Genomic DNA, 15,747 nt, shown 5'->3' with positions numbered 1-15,747 from the left:
AGGTCTATCTGAAGGTCTTTGTAGTAGCTGCAAAAACAAATTCAACCAACACTTTTCAAGTTGTAGCGAGAGGGAGAATAGATAAAGAGATAAGGGAAAAGAAAAAAATGAAAAGAGAGAAAGTTTGGATCTTCACAGAGAGAAAAAGATAAAAGATAGGAAGTTTGCTGATGGAAGAGTTTGTGGGAAGGAGAAGATAAGAGGTTTCCACGAGAATAGAGAAAGAGAGGTACAACGGCTAGGATTTTTTTAGAAAAGAGAAAAAAGTTGTTTCATATATTATAATAAATTAATTCATGTCAATTAAAAATAATTCCACTTCAACCAAATTATTATCAATTGGAGTGCCACGTCGTCCAAACTTTACCGATTTTGACAAAATTTAACGGAAAAGACCAATATAACTAACAAAACTTGATTTAAATGACTTTAAAACGAACATTTATTAAATAAGGAATGAAAGTGAAATCTAAAATTAAATTAAAATATCAAACGAGGTATTAAGCGATATATATATATATATATATATATATATATATATATATATATATATATATATATATATATATATATATATATATATATATATATATATATATATATATATATATATATATATTCAAATTCCGTAGGAGTTAAACATTCTCCCAATCTTTGAATAAAAAAAATTCTTTCAATCTCATTTTAAATATTTTATTATAAATGTTTTTATAATTGCTTTTCAATTTAAATATATAAATATTATTTTTAAAATAAGTAAAAGTATGAGATTTAATAATAAATTTTAAATTATGGATTTTTAAACTTGGGCCTAAGACTATTTTTATAGATAAATTCGTAATTATTCATAAGTTCTAGTTGGATACGAATCCATTTAGCAAAATGTTTAAAAAAATTTAATTGTAAAATAAATAAATTTTTACTCCCTTTAATTTTATTTATAAAAAATATTTAATTTTTAAATATATTAAATAATCAATATATTTAATCTATAAGATATATTAATTATTTAATATATTTAAAAAATAATTTTTTATAAATAAAATCAGATGGATATATATGTGTTACTCATAGTTACTATAGTGTTCTATATTTTATATATGTCAAATATTTTCGTTTTAGAATATTAAAACATAATTGGCTTAATAAAAAATATTTACCATACAAATTTAGTGAGTAATCAATGTATTTAATTTATTGGATATATTAATTATTTAATATATTTAAAAAATAATTTATTTTTATAAATAGGATCAAATGTATTGCGATGGATAGGTATTTGACTCATAGTTACTATAGTGTTCAATATTTTTATATTTCAAATTATTTTCATTTTAGAATATTAAAACATGATTTACTTAATAAAAAATATTTACTTTTCAAATATATGGAATATTTAATGTAGTTGGTAAATATTGAATTTTTAAAATCACGCCTAAGAGCTTATTTTTATATGTAAACTCTTAGGTATTCAGGATTTTAGTTGGATATCGATACTTTCATGTAAAACATAATAAAAATTTAAATTTAAATTAAATAAATTATTTTCCTCCTTATTTAATTCTCAAAATATTATTTTTTTAATTTTATTAACTAATTAATGTATCTAATTTATATATGGTCTAAGTATAATAATTATTCGATATATTTAAAATGTAAATAGAAAATAGGAGAAGAGAGAATAAAAAAATGATATGATATTTCATGAATTGAGGATGGATAAGTATCCAACTAGATTCAATGTTAATAGAGTGTTCAATATTTTTATATCATAAGTTATTTTTTATTTTAGAATATTAAAACATAATTTACTTCAAAATTGATCTTTTCAAATGTTATTTTAGAATATTAAAACATAATTTACTTTAAATTTTATCTTTTCAAATGTTATTTTAGAATATTAAAACATATTTACTTCAAATATTAAAACATATAGAGGGACTATATTTAATAAATAACTTCATCTTTTATTTCTTTCAAAGTTTATGCAGAGTTAAATATTCTCTCAATCTTTGACAAAAACAAAAAATAATATAATCTTTTAATCTCATTATAAATACTTTATCATAAATTTGTTTAGATATTTTATTTTAATTTCAACTTTTGTTGTTAGAATATTAATCCATTAATTAAATATAAAATATTCATTTTAAATTAAGTCAAAATATTATATGGAACAATAAGTCTTAAATATTGAGTTTTTAAACTTGTACCTAAGACTCCATTTTTATAGTTATATTTTAGGTATTGGTGAGTTTTAGTTGTGTGGCATGTGTTTGTGTTTTGAGAGTGTACTCCTTTCAAAATTTTAGATTCGAATTTGGATAAACATAAATTATTTATTAATATTAATATATATATATATATATATATATATATATATATATATATATATATATATATATATATATTTAAATTTTTAAGAATGAATAACAGATAAATAAAATAAATATAAATAAATTATTATAGAAAGTGAAATAATATCTTGAAATGAGGATTATTCAATGAATTTTAGTATAATAAACCACGAGATAATGGATAAGTATATTGAAATAATATTTTATGAATTTTTGTTTAATAAAGTAAATATGAATAAACTATTATTAAAAGTGAAATAATATCTTGAAAATATGGATTATTTTATGAATTTTAGTATAATAAAACATGTAATAATAGGTAAGTATATTGAGGTAATATTGTATGAATTTTAGTCTAATAAAGTAAATCTAAATAAAATATTGTAAAAGGTGAAATTATATCTTGAAAATGAGGATTATTCAATTAATTTTAGTATAATAAAGCACAAAATAATATATAAGTATCTTGAGATAATATTAAATGAATTTTAGTTAAATAAAGTAAAATAAATAAATAAATTATTATAAAAGGGAAATAATATCTTAAAAATGAGACCTATTCAATGAATTTTAGTATAATAAAGCATGAAATAACGGATAAGTATATTAGATAATATTCTATGAATTTTTGTTAAATAAAGTAAATATAATTAAATTATTATAAAAAGTAAAATAATATCTTGAAAATGAGGATTATTCAATGAATTTTAGTATAATAAAGCATGAAATAATGGATAAGTATATGAAGATAACTACTATATGAATTTTAGTTAAATAAAGTAAACATAAAATAAATATTATAAAAGTGAAATAATATCTTGAAAATTAGAATTATTCAATAAATTTTGTTATAATAAAGAATGAAATAATGAATAAGTATATTGATTTGAGATAAATATTCTATGAATTTTAGTTAAATAAAGTAAATATAAATAAATTATTATAAAAAGTGAGATTATGTTGTATGAATAATGGATAAGTATCCACCTAATTTCAATGTCATTAGAGTGTTCACTCTTTTTATATTTAATTATTTTTCATTCTAGAATAAAAATTGTTTACTATAAATAAAAAAAAAGAAGACAAATGTTGTCACAACCACTGGCATAGCATTCAGTACAGCAATTCATTTTTCAATTCAACGAGTCTCCAACTCCGTCAGTTCCGTCACGAGAAAATGGATCTCCCTCTCTCTCAAACCCGTCGGCCGCCCAGCTCGCCGTCGTCACCGCCAATCCTCCCCGACGAAATCATGGCGGAAGTCCTCTCCTTCCTTCCTGTCAAATCTCTCATTCAAATGAAATGTGTTAGTAAGTTCTTCAACTCCCTCATTTCCGATCCCACCTTTATCAAAATTCATCTCCGTCGATCCGCTCGAAACCCTCAACTCACACTCGTCTCTGGAAATTCCGTAGCAGATTTCCGTTTCGTCACTCTCCCTATAAACAGTTTTCTCGACAATCCTCTGATCACCATTCCGGAGAAGCCTTTCCATCAGTTGTTGGATACTGTCCATTACTGGTTGGTTGGTTCTTGTAACGGATTGCTCTGTTTTGCTCATTATGATAGTTTCACTAATAGTTATAGAGATTGCTGGCTCAATTTCTATAATCCAGCTACAAATGCTTTATCTAAGAAATTAGGCCATTTTAAGGATTATTGCAAGCATCGTTATTTCTTCTCTAGATATGCATTTGGTTATGATAATTTAACTGATAATTATAAAGTAGTCGCTTTACGAGTGGTTGGTGGTGACGAAGAAATTGGTGACACTGAAACTCAATTGAGAACACAGGTGAGAGTTTTTAGTGTGGCTGATAATGTTTGGAGAGATATTCAAGATTTTCCGGTTGGTCCTCTCCGGTTAACTCTTCCAAGTGAGAACCATGGTGTTTATTTAAATGGTAGTCTTAATTGGCTGGCGCTGCGTAATTGTTACTCTGCGGATAGGTTTTATCATAGTTATGATATTACTCTTGATCAATTTGTGATCATTTCACTTGATTTGGGTGCTGAGAGACATGTGCAGTTAATGCCGCCTCGCGGTTTGGATGAAGTGCCGCTTATTGAGCCGACTATTTCTATGTTAATGGAGTCTCTTTGTTTTTGTTATGATTTCAAACAAACTTGTTTGGTTATATGGCAGATGAAGGAATTTGGGGTTGGAGAGTCTTGGACTCAACTCTATAGAATTAAATATCAAAATCTTCAACACACTGGATGCTGGTTGCCTTTGCACATTTATGAGAATAAGAATACTTTGGTATTGGCAAACAAGCGAGGCCTGCTAGCTATATATGATTGGGAAAATAATAGAGTAGAGATAGTTACCAATAAACCGAGATGGGCCTTTTGCAAGGATTATGTTGAAAGTTTGGTTTCAGTTCGATGAAAGTAAGTTTCTATTTGAAGATTTACTTGATTGAATTTATGTTAGTATGTGTATGTTGTATAACATATTGTGATTATTTTCTTATGATGACTTTGATTTGATTGTTGAATGCTTACTGATTGAATGAATTTGGTTTGGTTTAATGTTTATCATAAGATAGAAGATGCATTTTCTTTAGATTGGAGTAGCTAGAACATGTATCTCCCAAGAAGACATTCATCCTCTTTTGGATATTCTTTATTGGGTTGGTCTTGAAAACATTTTAAACACAGATTAAGCATGAAATAATCCTCATTTTGGAATGTAATCCATTATTTAAGTTTGAAAAGAACTTGAATGAACGTAATGAAAGGTCAAAGTGGGAAACAAATTTACGAGATGCACATCAGCAAACTTGAATGGATTCATTATATTTGTAGATATATTGGTAGATAAGAAGAGTTAAGTTTCAACTTTGACTAAATTACATTTTGTACAAGTGGTATGCTGATTTATTTGAGTGATCTTATATCCCTGCTTAGAACTCTCGTATCTATGTATATTTTAATTATAAATATATGTTTTGAAATTAGATATTCTTCTTGTTCCAATTCGACATCCATGCTAATGCCACCAGATGTATTATTATTTTATTTCTTTACTTGATAATGATATTTGTATAGAATCTAATTTTTTGTATTATAACCTCGTGTCACCCGTATCATCTTGATTGAAGCTAATATTTTGTTTTTCAACAAAGATAAATAGCTTTACTTTTGTGATCTATCCATTCATTTATTTTACTTTTTACTTTTGTTCTATTTTCCTGTTTTTATTTTTCACTCTCTTGTTTAACTGTAGTCGTTTTGAATTATAGATCAACAACCCCAAATTCAAGCACATCTGGTGCTATAGTATTGATAGAACATGGTGGAGTGCTTGGAAGAAAAAGGATGATGCTTAATGGAACAATGGATAATTTCATCAGGGACATCAGCAATAACTAGAGTGGTAATTGGAAGGCTTTGGGGGCTACAACTTATCACTTGCTTTGGTATTGGAGGAGCCAAAGAATGTATGTGGATGATTGTGTCATGCCGCATAACTTAGCAAAAGATATTGAGGATAAGGTGCAGTATTACTTTAGGAGCTTAGAGCTGAACAACAAGATTGCAGCAAGGAAGAAAGAGGTGAAGCAAGTTCATTGGAGTCCTGTTAGTGGTGACTGGACAACTCTCAACTCGGATGGGTCAGTAAATCATGCTGGCTTGGCAAGCTGTGGAGGCTTAATGAGGAGCAGTGATGACACTTGGATTCAGGGATTCACTAAGACACTTGGGAGCAGGTACGAATTTACTTCAGCTTATCATAAGGGAGCTTCAAAAAGTGTTGGAGTTTTGCATTTTTCATGTGTATCGAGAGGCGAATTGCAGTGCCAACTCTTCCTAAAATGGGAAGTAGTAATAGAATAGGTTCAGCTTATTTTGATAATTGCCCTCAAGATGTTGTGGTGCATTATGTAGCGGATAAAATTGGGAGTTCCTCTATGAGGACTGTGTAACTCTCTTCTTTTTCGGGCTCCGGCCCTCATCAATCACAAATAAAAAACGTTGCAATATACTAAACTTACTGTTTAGATGATTATTGGTAATTATGTGAAAAGGCTTGTTTTGTTTTTACATTGCTTATAGAGTCTTCTTTTTCATTTGTTTGCATGGGAGGCTCTGATTAACTTGGCTCCAATTAAACTTGCTTCATTTCATAACCGCTCCCTTGAGTGTCGGGCTAAGAATTTTTAGTTGTTTGGATACTGTGTGGAAGAATTTGCTGTTTAGAAGATTTAGGACTTGGTCACGTCCATATTTTTTTCTGCATTATTTAATTGTCTGATAAAAGTGTTCTTTGTTAGTAATATGTTAAAAATTTATAGGACACGACCTTTCAGTATTTGCTTTTGCTTACGGGTGCTTTAATTATTGAATGGGGAATGCAGTAACTTGATGATTTTCTGGAGCCCTATGAATGAGTGGTATTGATGTAACTATGAATTAGGAAGTGCCGAGAGAAAGAGGAATTCATATTATGTAAAAGTGAAAGAATGATTTCATTGATTGAAACTGATTACACTGTAGAGAGACGTGTTTGTTTATAATGCTTATGATTCTTTTAATATTATATATAGATGATGAACAACTTCTTTTAATATTATGTGAGTTTAGTGTTGAGTTATTCCGTTACAGTTACTAGATGAGAATTGCATGTTCTGATCTCTACTAGATTTCGCGGTCTAGGCAACCTTGTTAAAGATGTTCTAAGTTTCAATGTATTAAACTCATTGGTTGGATGATCATATGTAAGTATGCAATAAGAGTTGTTTTGTTTTTACCTTGTTATAGAATCTCATTACTTTGTCTGTGCTCGCAGGAGAGCCTCTGGTTAGCTTAATTCCAATTAAACTTACTCAATTTCATAACCATGCTTGTGAGTAGTGTAATAGTATATAATACATACAGTAGAGTTTTGAAGTTAAACTTTGAAGTTAAACTTAAAAAGTGATATACTTTCTTTTATAAGAATAGTTGCATCATGAATAACTTGTTCAACTTTTGTTTGAGGTATTCAAGTATCTGACATTTTCCAAATTGTGGAAGGAGATTGTGAAGTGCTTGGGAATAGAATTGTGCTTTTAAATATTTGACTAGTTCAATATTGTGCAAAAGAATGATGTACAGAAAAATGGTAAAACAAATTGGGTGGGGGTGGGGGTCAAACTTGCTTTTATTGATAATCTTACTGAAACTTGTAAATAAAAATTAAATGCAATCTCATGAATGAAACAAATAGTTCTGCGGAATGAAATAACGCATAAATAAAAATAGAAAAGTTTTAAATATCATATAAAAAATTACATTGTTTTATTTAAATAATCTACTAACTTTTAATATTCTGAAACACTTTTTGTAAAGAGAAAAAGGAATATGCACTGACAGTGTAAAATATATTTACACTGTCAACCAATCACAACCATGTATCCAATTAAAACATAATTTTAATTCAAAAAAACTAATATGACATGACAAGTGTAAGGATTTTGATTGGATGTATGTGTAAAGTTAGTTTACACTGTCAGTGCACTACCATTAAACTCTTTTGTAAACTACATTTTGAGTTACATTTGAATCTTCACCTACATCGTCAGTTATTAATATCTTTGAGTCTATTCTTGAAGTAACTCTAGATAGTGTAACATATAGTTATCCATGAAAGAAAATTGATTAGATCAGATACACTCCAACATGTTTAAGTGACTAATCTTTACTCTTTTTGATAGTCATAGTATAGTTATCCATGAAAGAAAATTGATTAGATCAGATACACTCCAACATGTTTAAGTGACTAACCTTTACTCTTTTTGATAGTCATAGTGAATGAAACAATCAATGGAAATTGCTGATGCTGAAATTTGAAAGGAAGTCTTTTATTTGAAGGAATCACTGATAATTGTGGAATACAAATTTTCTCACCAATATTTCTATTAGATATAATTTTTTCTTCAAGCACATGCATTACCATTTTTGTAATTATCAACCGGATGCCATTACACAATCCTAAAGATATGTCTATATTTCTCAGTAGTAAGACCGGAACTCCAACTTTAGATCTTAATTTGTGATTTGAAAGTTCAAAAGAAACAATGCTGACAATTCAATCAAACATCAATGGTCATCCTCGTTGTTTGCATCAAATCATCTTATAAAGAAACTATTGTTGGACCACTCATTTGAATAATAAGTTGAGTGAGTTCAACTTAACTTCAGTCTCATTCATCCTATAAATTTAGTAAATATAAGCTAATAAGTTTAAACTTGGTGAACATATTTTTTCTTCCCAAATTATAATATGTTCAACTTATTGATCAACTTACTTGAATCTATACTCAACAATATCTAACACATCATCATTCAACATTAATTTAATTCCACAAAAAGTGTTAGATACTCTCATAACCCCTTATTATAAAAATAGTATCATTAGTTAATACTAAAACAACTCTATTAAATTTAATTACACAAATTTAATACTAACTATAATATAAGATCATAAAAAATTATTACTAACCAAAATCATTACTAACCAAAATCATTACTAACCAAAGTATATTTTCAACTTGCAAAGTTGAAGTATCATGACAACTAACTTGGATGATTGGCGGCTCTCCATAAATTGATGCATAGTCAAAATCACCCCACAAAATACAATGAATCATTGTTCCTAAATTTTAAATATAAAGTCATGTGAATAGACATAAAACAACATTCTTTTAAACAACATGTTCAATGATATCTAAATTAAATCAAATATATATTCAATAAGATAACAGTGCAGAAAATATAAAGTAATAAATAAATTAAGATACAAAATATAAATTAAATAATAGACTTATATTAATCAAGTAAAGTTTCTTCTTTAGTAGCACTCAAAATTTATACTTAACCTTTAATTACAGATTTTTGAGAATTGACTTCTTCGGAACTCTTGATTTTGAGGTCTCATGTGTAGATTTATTCAACTCTTTTAAATCAGCAATGTTAGATTTTGATTGGGTTAGATTTTTACCTTTACCAAAAGCAGACACAAAATAAATTTTTAGCGTTGTTTGAGCATTGCTTGAAGAAGAAGGATATGAGGATTTCTTTAGAAGTTGAACATTGAAGCATTCTTCATTATAACCCATATTCTCCTTTGCTCTTATATATTCCATAGATCATGGAAGCAAGTTTAGTTATCTCAAGACCTGTTGTGATAAAACTTTGAAGAGCCGCTTCATGCTCATATATTGTTTTATCAGAAGCTTTATCTAAGAGAGCCTTATGATCTTTTTCAAGAGATTCAAATTTGTCTTGAGACATTTTTAACTCTTCTTTCAAAAGATCATGATCTCTTTATAAGATTTTCATGTGTCTTGCTTTGTCTTTGCAACGATTCATGAGGTCTTGAATGAAGGAAATAAGATCAGAACGAGATAAGTTAGAAAATACCTCAATTTCTTCGTCTAATTTTGAACTAGAGTAGGATTTAGATTCTACATCAGATGATGTGAGAGCCATTAACACTAGATTTACTTATCCTTCATCTTTGTCAGAACTTCCTTCATTTTCAAGTTCATCCCATGTTGCAATTAGACTTTTCTTGAATTTGTTTATGAAATTGTCATTCTAAAAGCTTCCTTTCTTTGACTTGTCCTTCTATAGATCAGAACAATTAAATTTGAAGACCAGGTTTGTTGCAGTTGTAGCATATCTTTTGGTCATCATTTTTGTCTCTTGAACTAGATTCTATGAAGCCATTACTACTACCATAGAATCTCTTTTTCCTTTTGGCTAGATGTTGAAATCTCTTAATGATAATGCCATTTCCTCATCATCTGGGTTATCATCAGAAACTCCTTCATCATAATCTTTTTCTGATTTATTGACTCTTGGGATCTAGAAGCTTTACCACTAGATTTCTTAGCAGCATATTTTAAAGCCAGTGATTTGGATATCTTCACAGGCTCGTCTCTATTCAGTTCCATTTCATGGCTCTGAAGGTTGCTAATAAGACTTTCAAGACTTAAAGTATTCAGGTCTTTAACTTCCTGAATAGCTGTACCTTTAGGTCTGAATCTCACAGGAAGACTCCTTAGAATCATCTTGACATGATCTGCAGAAGTATAACTCTTGTTCAAAACCTGAAGGCGTGATACAAGAATTTGAAACCTTAAGATCATGGTTTCAATATCTTCATCATCCTTAATTTTGAAGAATTCATACTGTTGAACTAGAATATTGGCCTTAGATTCTTTCACCTGCTGATTAGTTTCACAGGTAGCACATAATGATTTCAAAGATAATCTTGGAAGTTGATTTATCTAAGATCTTTATGTATTAAGAGTGAGGTACAACAATAATATCTCTTACTATGTGGTGTTTTTTGTACACTTTCTTTTGAGCTGGTGCGAGAAGTTTTATGTCAGCAAACATTCTCACACCATTTACTTGAATATATATGTCATCCTCAAGGATATCCCAAAGATCATCATCAAACCCAATAATGTGTGTTTATTTTTCTCTCCTACCATTCAAAGTGAGTTGAATCAACACTGAATGAAGGCGGTTTAGCAGAATATTGACTCTTTTCAGAAGCACTATAATCATGTGGAATACTAGTGCCAGTAACATGGCTATCATCAATATTCCCCATATAGTACACTTTTCTCTTTAGGATCTTTTTTTTTTACCACTGTTAAGTATTAAGCACATACGATGCTATGATACCAAAAAAGGTGAGAAAAATACACAAGAATGAGGGGCTGAATTGTGCATTTGATAACTTTTGCCTTTTTCAAAACAACAACTTCTAAATCTGACCAAGTTCAAATTCTAAGCTAGAGAAGCAACAACGAAATAAATTAAAGTGCTGAAGCAATAAGTAAATCTTACACAAGAATTATTCTGGTTCCTCTATAAAGAGAGTAGTTCAATCCCCTTGTCACACAAGAGCTTTTCACTATAATTAGAACCTTATTACAACTTGCTTAGACACACCAGTCTAAGACTTTATGCTTAATCATTCTGAAAGAGACTTGCTTTCCTAAACACGCCCGTTCAGGACATCCTTGCTCAATAACAACTAAAAGAGACTTTCTTTCCTAAACTCACAGTTCAGGACTTTCTTGCTCAATCACATTTAAAAGAGACTTCCTTGCTCAAACACTCAGTTTGAGTTTTCCTTGCTCAAACACACCGTTTGAAACTTTTACAAATTCTAAAAAAATTGTTTAGGATTACAACAAGATGTACCTCATATACAATTAGAGGTACAAATTATACAACACAAGCAAAGATCTTGTTACTTGGGATTTCTTTGATATACATGTGTAATAAACTCTCATATCTATGTACAGTACAACAATTATGTATGAAACTTAGAGCGCGAAACATTTCATGTTCTTTGTTGTATGTATTCTTGTTGTTGTCTTCTTTTGAGTCTTTTGCTCCTTATATAGAGAGAACTCAGAGAACAAAAGAGACGTTGGAAGCTTTCTTGTACAAGTTTCTTTGCTGAAGAAGCGGTTTCGAAGAGAGAGAGACGTTGGAATGGTACGATTAGGACTTTCATCTTCTGAGTAAACTCTTTATCCATTATGTCTTTCTCAAGTGTGGCGTCCCTAGGCATGCTAGAGTAGACAAAAGAAAACGTTTCATACAACCTTGAGCCTTGTTCTAAAACTTCTAATTGACTTTCTCCATAATTCTGGTAGTTTGACAAGATGGAGCTAATTTTACACAGAGTACAGACCAAAAGGTGTTGTATTGCATCTCTAGCTTATCAGAGTCTAAGTCAATTTTGGTGCCGAGGTTCCATTTGAAAACCAAATTCTGATCAATTAGAATCTGAATTATTTTGCTTCTTTAAGTTAAATACCAGCTTAATGATCATGCACACTTAAGCAAATGATATTAGACGGTATTGTTCTTTAAGTACTTTATTATCATCAAAATTCAAAAAATATGAACAGATTTCGTTCCAACAATTGATAATGCTTAAATTCGCTCCATCCCTTCCTATTGCAATGCCTAATTTCTTTTGACAAATAAATAGGGATTTCTATCATTAAATAAGTTCATTGTTATAGTGCTTAAAGTTCATGTTGAGATAAATATTCTCTCAATCTTTGATAAAAAAGAAAAAAATTCTTTCAATCTCATTATAAATATTCTTTAATAAACGTTTTTTATAACTATTTTTTTGTTGTTGTTAATTTTAACTCTTACACTTAAAATATTAGTTAAATAATTAAATATAAAAATATTCTTTTAAAATTAAGTCAAAATATTATTTTCAATAATAAATTATACATTTTTAAGTTTTTAAACTTAGTGCTTAAGATTCTACTTTCATAGGTAAATTTTTAAATACTCATGAATTTTAACAAAATTTTAGGTAAAAGGTATTAATGTTTATAATTTTAAAATAATTAAATAATTGTTTTGTTTGATCTTATCTATAACATTTTTAGATTCATTCTATAATTGCATAATTAATATATATTTTTAAATTATTTTTATTCTAGAACATTAAAACAACTTTCTATAAAAAAAAAGGACAAATGTGGTACAGGCACAGCACACAGTACAGCTATCCAACTTTCAATCCATCGAGTCTCCATCTCCGCCACTTTCCTCACGCGAAAATGGATCTCCGTCCCTCTCAATCTCGCCGTCCGCCCAGCTCTCCGTCGTCACCACCTATCCTCCCCGACGAAATCATGGCAGAAGTCCTCTCCTTCCTTCCCGTCAAATCTCTCATGCAAATGAAAAGCGTCAGTAAGTTCTTCAACTCCCTCATTTCCGATCCCACCTTTATCAAAATGCATCTCCGTCGATCCGAGCAAAACCCTCAACTCACACTCGTCTCAGGAAAATCCGTAGCAGATTTCCGTTTCGTCACTCTCCCTATCAACAGTTTTCTCGATAATCCTCTTATCACCGTTCCGGAGAAGCCTTTCCATCCTTTGTTAGACACTGTCCATTACTGGTTGGTTGGTTCTTGTAACGGGTTGCTCTGTTTTGCTCATTATTCTAGTTTCACCGGTAGCTACAGAGATTGCTGGCTCAATTTCTATAATCCAGCTACAAGTACTTTATCTAGGAAATTAGGGTATTTTAAGGATTATTGCAAGCATCGTTATTTTTTCTCTAGATATGCATTTGGTTATGATAGTTTAACTGATAATTATAAAGTAGCCGCGTTACGAGTGATTGGTGGTGAAAATGGTGACAACGAAACTCAATTGAGAACAGAGGTGAGAGTTTTTAGTTTGAAGGATAATGTTTGGGGAGATATTCAAGGTTTTCCGGTTGGACCTCTCCGGTTAACTCTTCCAAGTGAGAATCATGGTGTTTATTTGAATGGGAGTCTTAATTGGCTGGCGCTACAAAATTGTTACTCTGCGGATAGGTTTTATCATAGTAGTGATATTATTCTTGATCAATTTGTGATCATTTCGCTTGATTTGGGTGCTGAGAGACACGTGGAGTTAATGCCTCCGCAGGGTTTGGAGGAAGTGCCGTTGATTGAGCCGACTATTTCTGTGTTGCTGGAGTCTCTTTGTTTTTGTCATGATTTCAAACAGACTTGTTTGGTTATATGGCAGATGAAGGAGTTTGGGGTTGGAGAGTCTTGGACTCAACTCTATAGAATTAAATATCAAAATCTTCAACACATTGGATGCTGGTTGCCGTTGCACATTTCTCAGGATATGAATACTTTGGTATTGGCAAACAAGCGAGACCTGCTAGCTATTATCTATGATTGGACAAATAATAGAGTAGAGATAGTTACCAATAAACCGCGATGGGCCTTTTGCAAGGATTATGTTGAAAGTTTGGTTTCTATTCGTTGAAAGTAAGTTTCTATTTGAAAAATTACTTGATTGAATTTATGTTAATATGTGTATGTCGTATAATATGTCGTGTGATTGTTTTCTTACGATGATTTTGATTTGATTGTTGAATGATTACTTATGAAATGAATTTGTTTTGTTTTTATGTTTAATATAATCCAGAAGATGCATTTTCTTTAGAGTTGAGTAGCTAGATGATGTATCTCCCATGAAGACATTCATCCTCTCTTGGATATTCTTTATTGGGTTGTCTTAAGCTTAAGCATGAAATAATCCTCATTTTGCAAAGTAGTACATTATTTATGTTCGAAAAGAATTTGAATGTAACATAATGAATGGTGGAAGTGGGAAACAAATCTATGAGACGCGCATCAACAAACTTGAATAGATTCATTATAGATGTAGATAATCAACTTTGATTAAATTAGATTTACTTCAACATTTTGTACAGGTGGTATGCTGAATTAATTGAGTGATCTTATTGGCCTGCTTAGAACCCTCGTATCTATATATATTGCAATTAGATATTCTTCTTGTTCCAATTCCATGCTAATGCCAGACAGCCTGAGGTGGTATTATTTTATTTCTTTACTTGATAATGATATTTTTATAGAATATGATATTTAGTATTATATCCTCATGTCACCTGGGGCATCATGATTGAAGTTAATATTTTTGTTTTTCAACAAAGATAAATAACTGTACTACTTTTGAGATCTATCCATTCATTTATTTTCCTTTGTATTTTTGTTCTATTTTCATGTTTTTCTTTTTCACTCTCCTGTTTAATTGAAGTCATTTTGAATTGTAGATCGACAACCCCAACTTCAAGTACATCAGGTGCCATTGATGGAACTCGGTAGAATGTTGTAAGAAAAAGGATGGGGCTTATTGGAATAACGAATAATTTCTCTATTGATGGAACTTGGTGGAATGCTTGGAAGAAAAAGGATGGGGCTTACTGGAACAACGAATAATTTCGCTATTGATGGAACTTGGTGGAATGCTTGGAAGAAAAAGGATGAGGCTGATTGGAACAATGAATAATTTCATCAGTAACAAGTTACAGCACTCATTTTGTTTAGCACATTATGACCCTCTTGATGTTGCTCTTTAGGTTTCTTTGAAAACATGTGTAGTGTAGCAACTTTCTGTGTTATAGTTTGCTGGTTTTTGTGTAAAGGCAGGTGAAAGTCTTCAACTTTATAAGTAATTTAAGTACACTTTTTGTAGAACAGGTACAGTTCACATTACAATTCAAATCTTGTTGTAGTTTTACAAGATTCAATTAATGATATACTGAAAATCTATATCCGGATATTCTTTTCTTTTTGTTCCTTTTTTCCTTTTTTCCTCTTGATTTATTTGTTATACTCTTAAGTTGACTAGATCCCATGGTCTAAGCAACCATGTTGTAGGTGTTCTAAGTAGCAATATACTAAACTTACTGTTTAGATGATTATGAATAATGAATAAGTTCTCAATATTGTCAGATTGGTGTTTTGTTATTCTGTTATTAGTTACAAGATCAGAATTGTGTGTTCTGATTTCTACTGGATCCCGCCGTCCTT

The 15,747-nt window shown here is 29.8% G+C and overlaps 2 protein-coding genes across 2 annotated transcripts; both read left to right on the top strand.

Moving 5' to 3' along the window:
* Positions 1-3,451: 3,451 nt before the first annotated feature.
* LOC131609268 (F-box/kelch-repeat protein At3g23880-like) lies at positions 3,452-7,824 on the top strand. Its single transcript, XM_058880949.1, has 2 exons — positions 3,452-4,751; positions 5,606-7,824. The coding sequence occupies exon 1, from the start codon at positions 3,535-3,537 to the stop codon at positions 4,747-4,749; it is 1,215 nt and encodes a 404-aa protein (XP_058736932.1). The 5' UTR covers positions 3,452-3,534; the 3' UTR covers positions 4,750-4,751; positions 5,606-7,824.
* A 5,047-nt stretch (positions 7,825-12,871) lies between these two features.
* LOC131609266 (F-box/kelch-repeat protein At3g23880-like) lies at positions 12,872-15,504 on the top strand. Its single transcript, XM_058880948.1, has 2 exons — positions 12,872-14,178; positions 14,988-15,504. Exon 1 carries the CDS (start codon positions 12,881-12,883, stop codon positions 14,174-14,176), a length of 1,296 nt encoding a protein of 431 aa, XP_058736931.1. The 5' UTR covers positions 12,872-12,880; the 3' UTR covers positions 14,177-14,178; positions 14,988-15,504.
* Positions 15,505-15,747: the final 243 nt, after the last annotated feature.

The sequence above is a fragment of the Vicia villosa genome, linkage group LG6 (genome assembly GCF_029867415.1).
Source record: "Vicia villosa cultivar HV-30 ecotype Madison, WI linkage group LG6, Vvil1.0, whole genome shotgun sequence".
NCBI lineage: Eukaryota > Viridiplantae > Streptophyta > Magnoliopsida > Fabales > Fabaceae > Vicia > Vicia villosa.
This window is presented reverse-complemented; position numbering and strand designations above follow the sequence as displayed.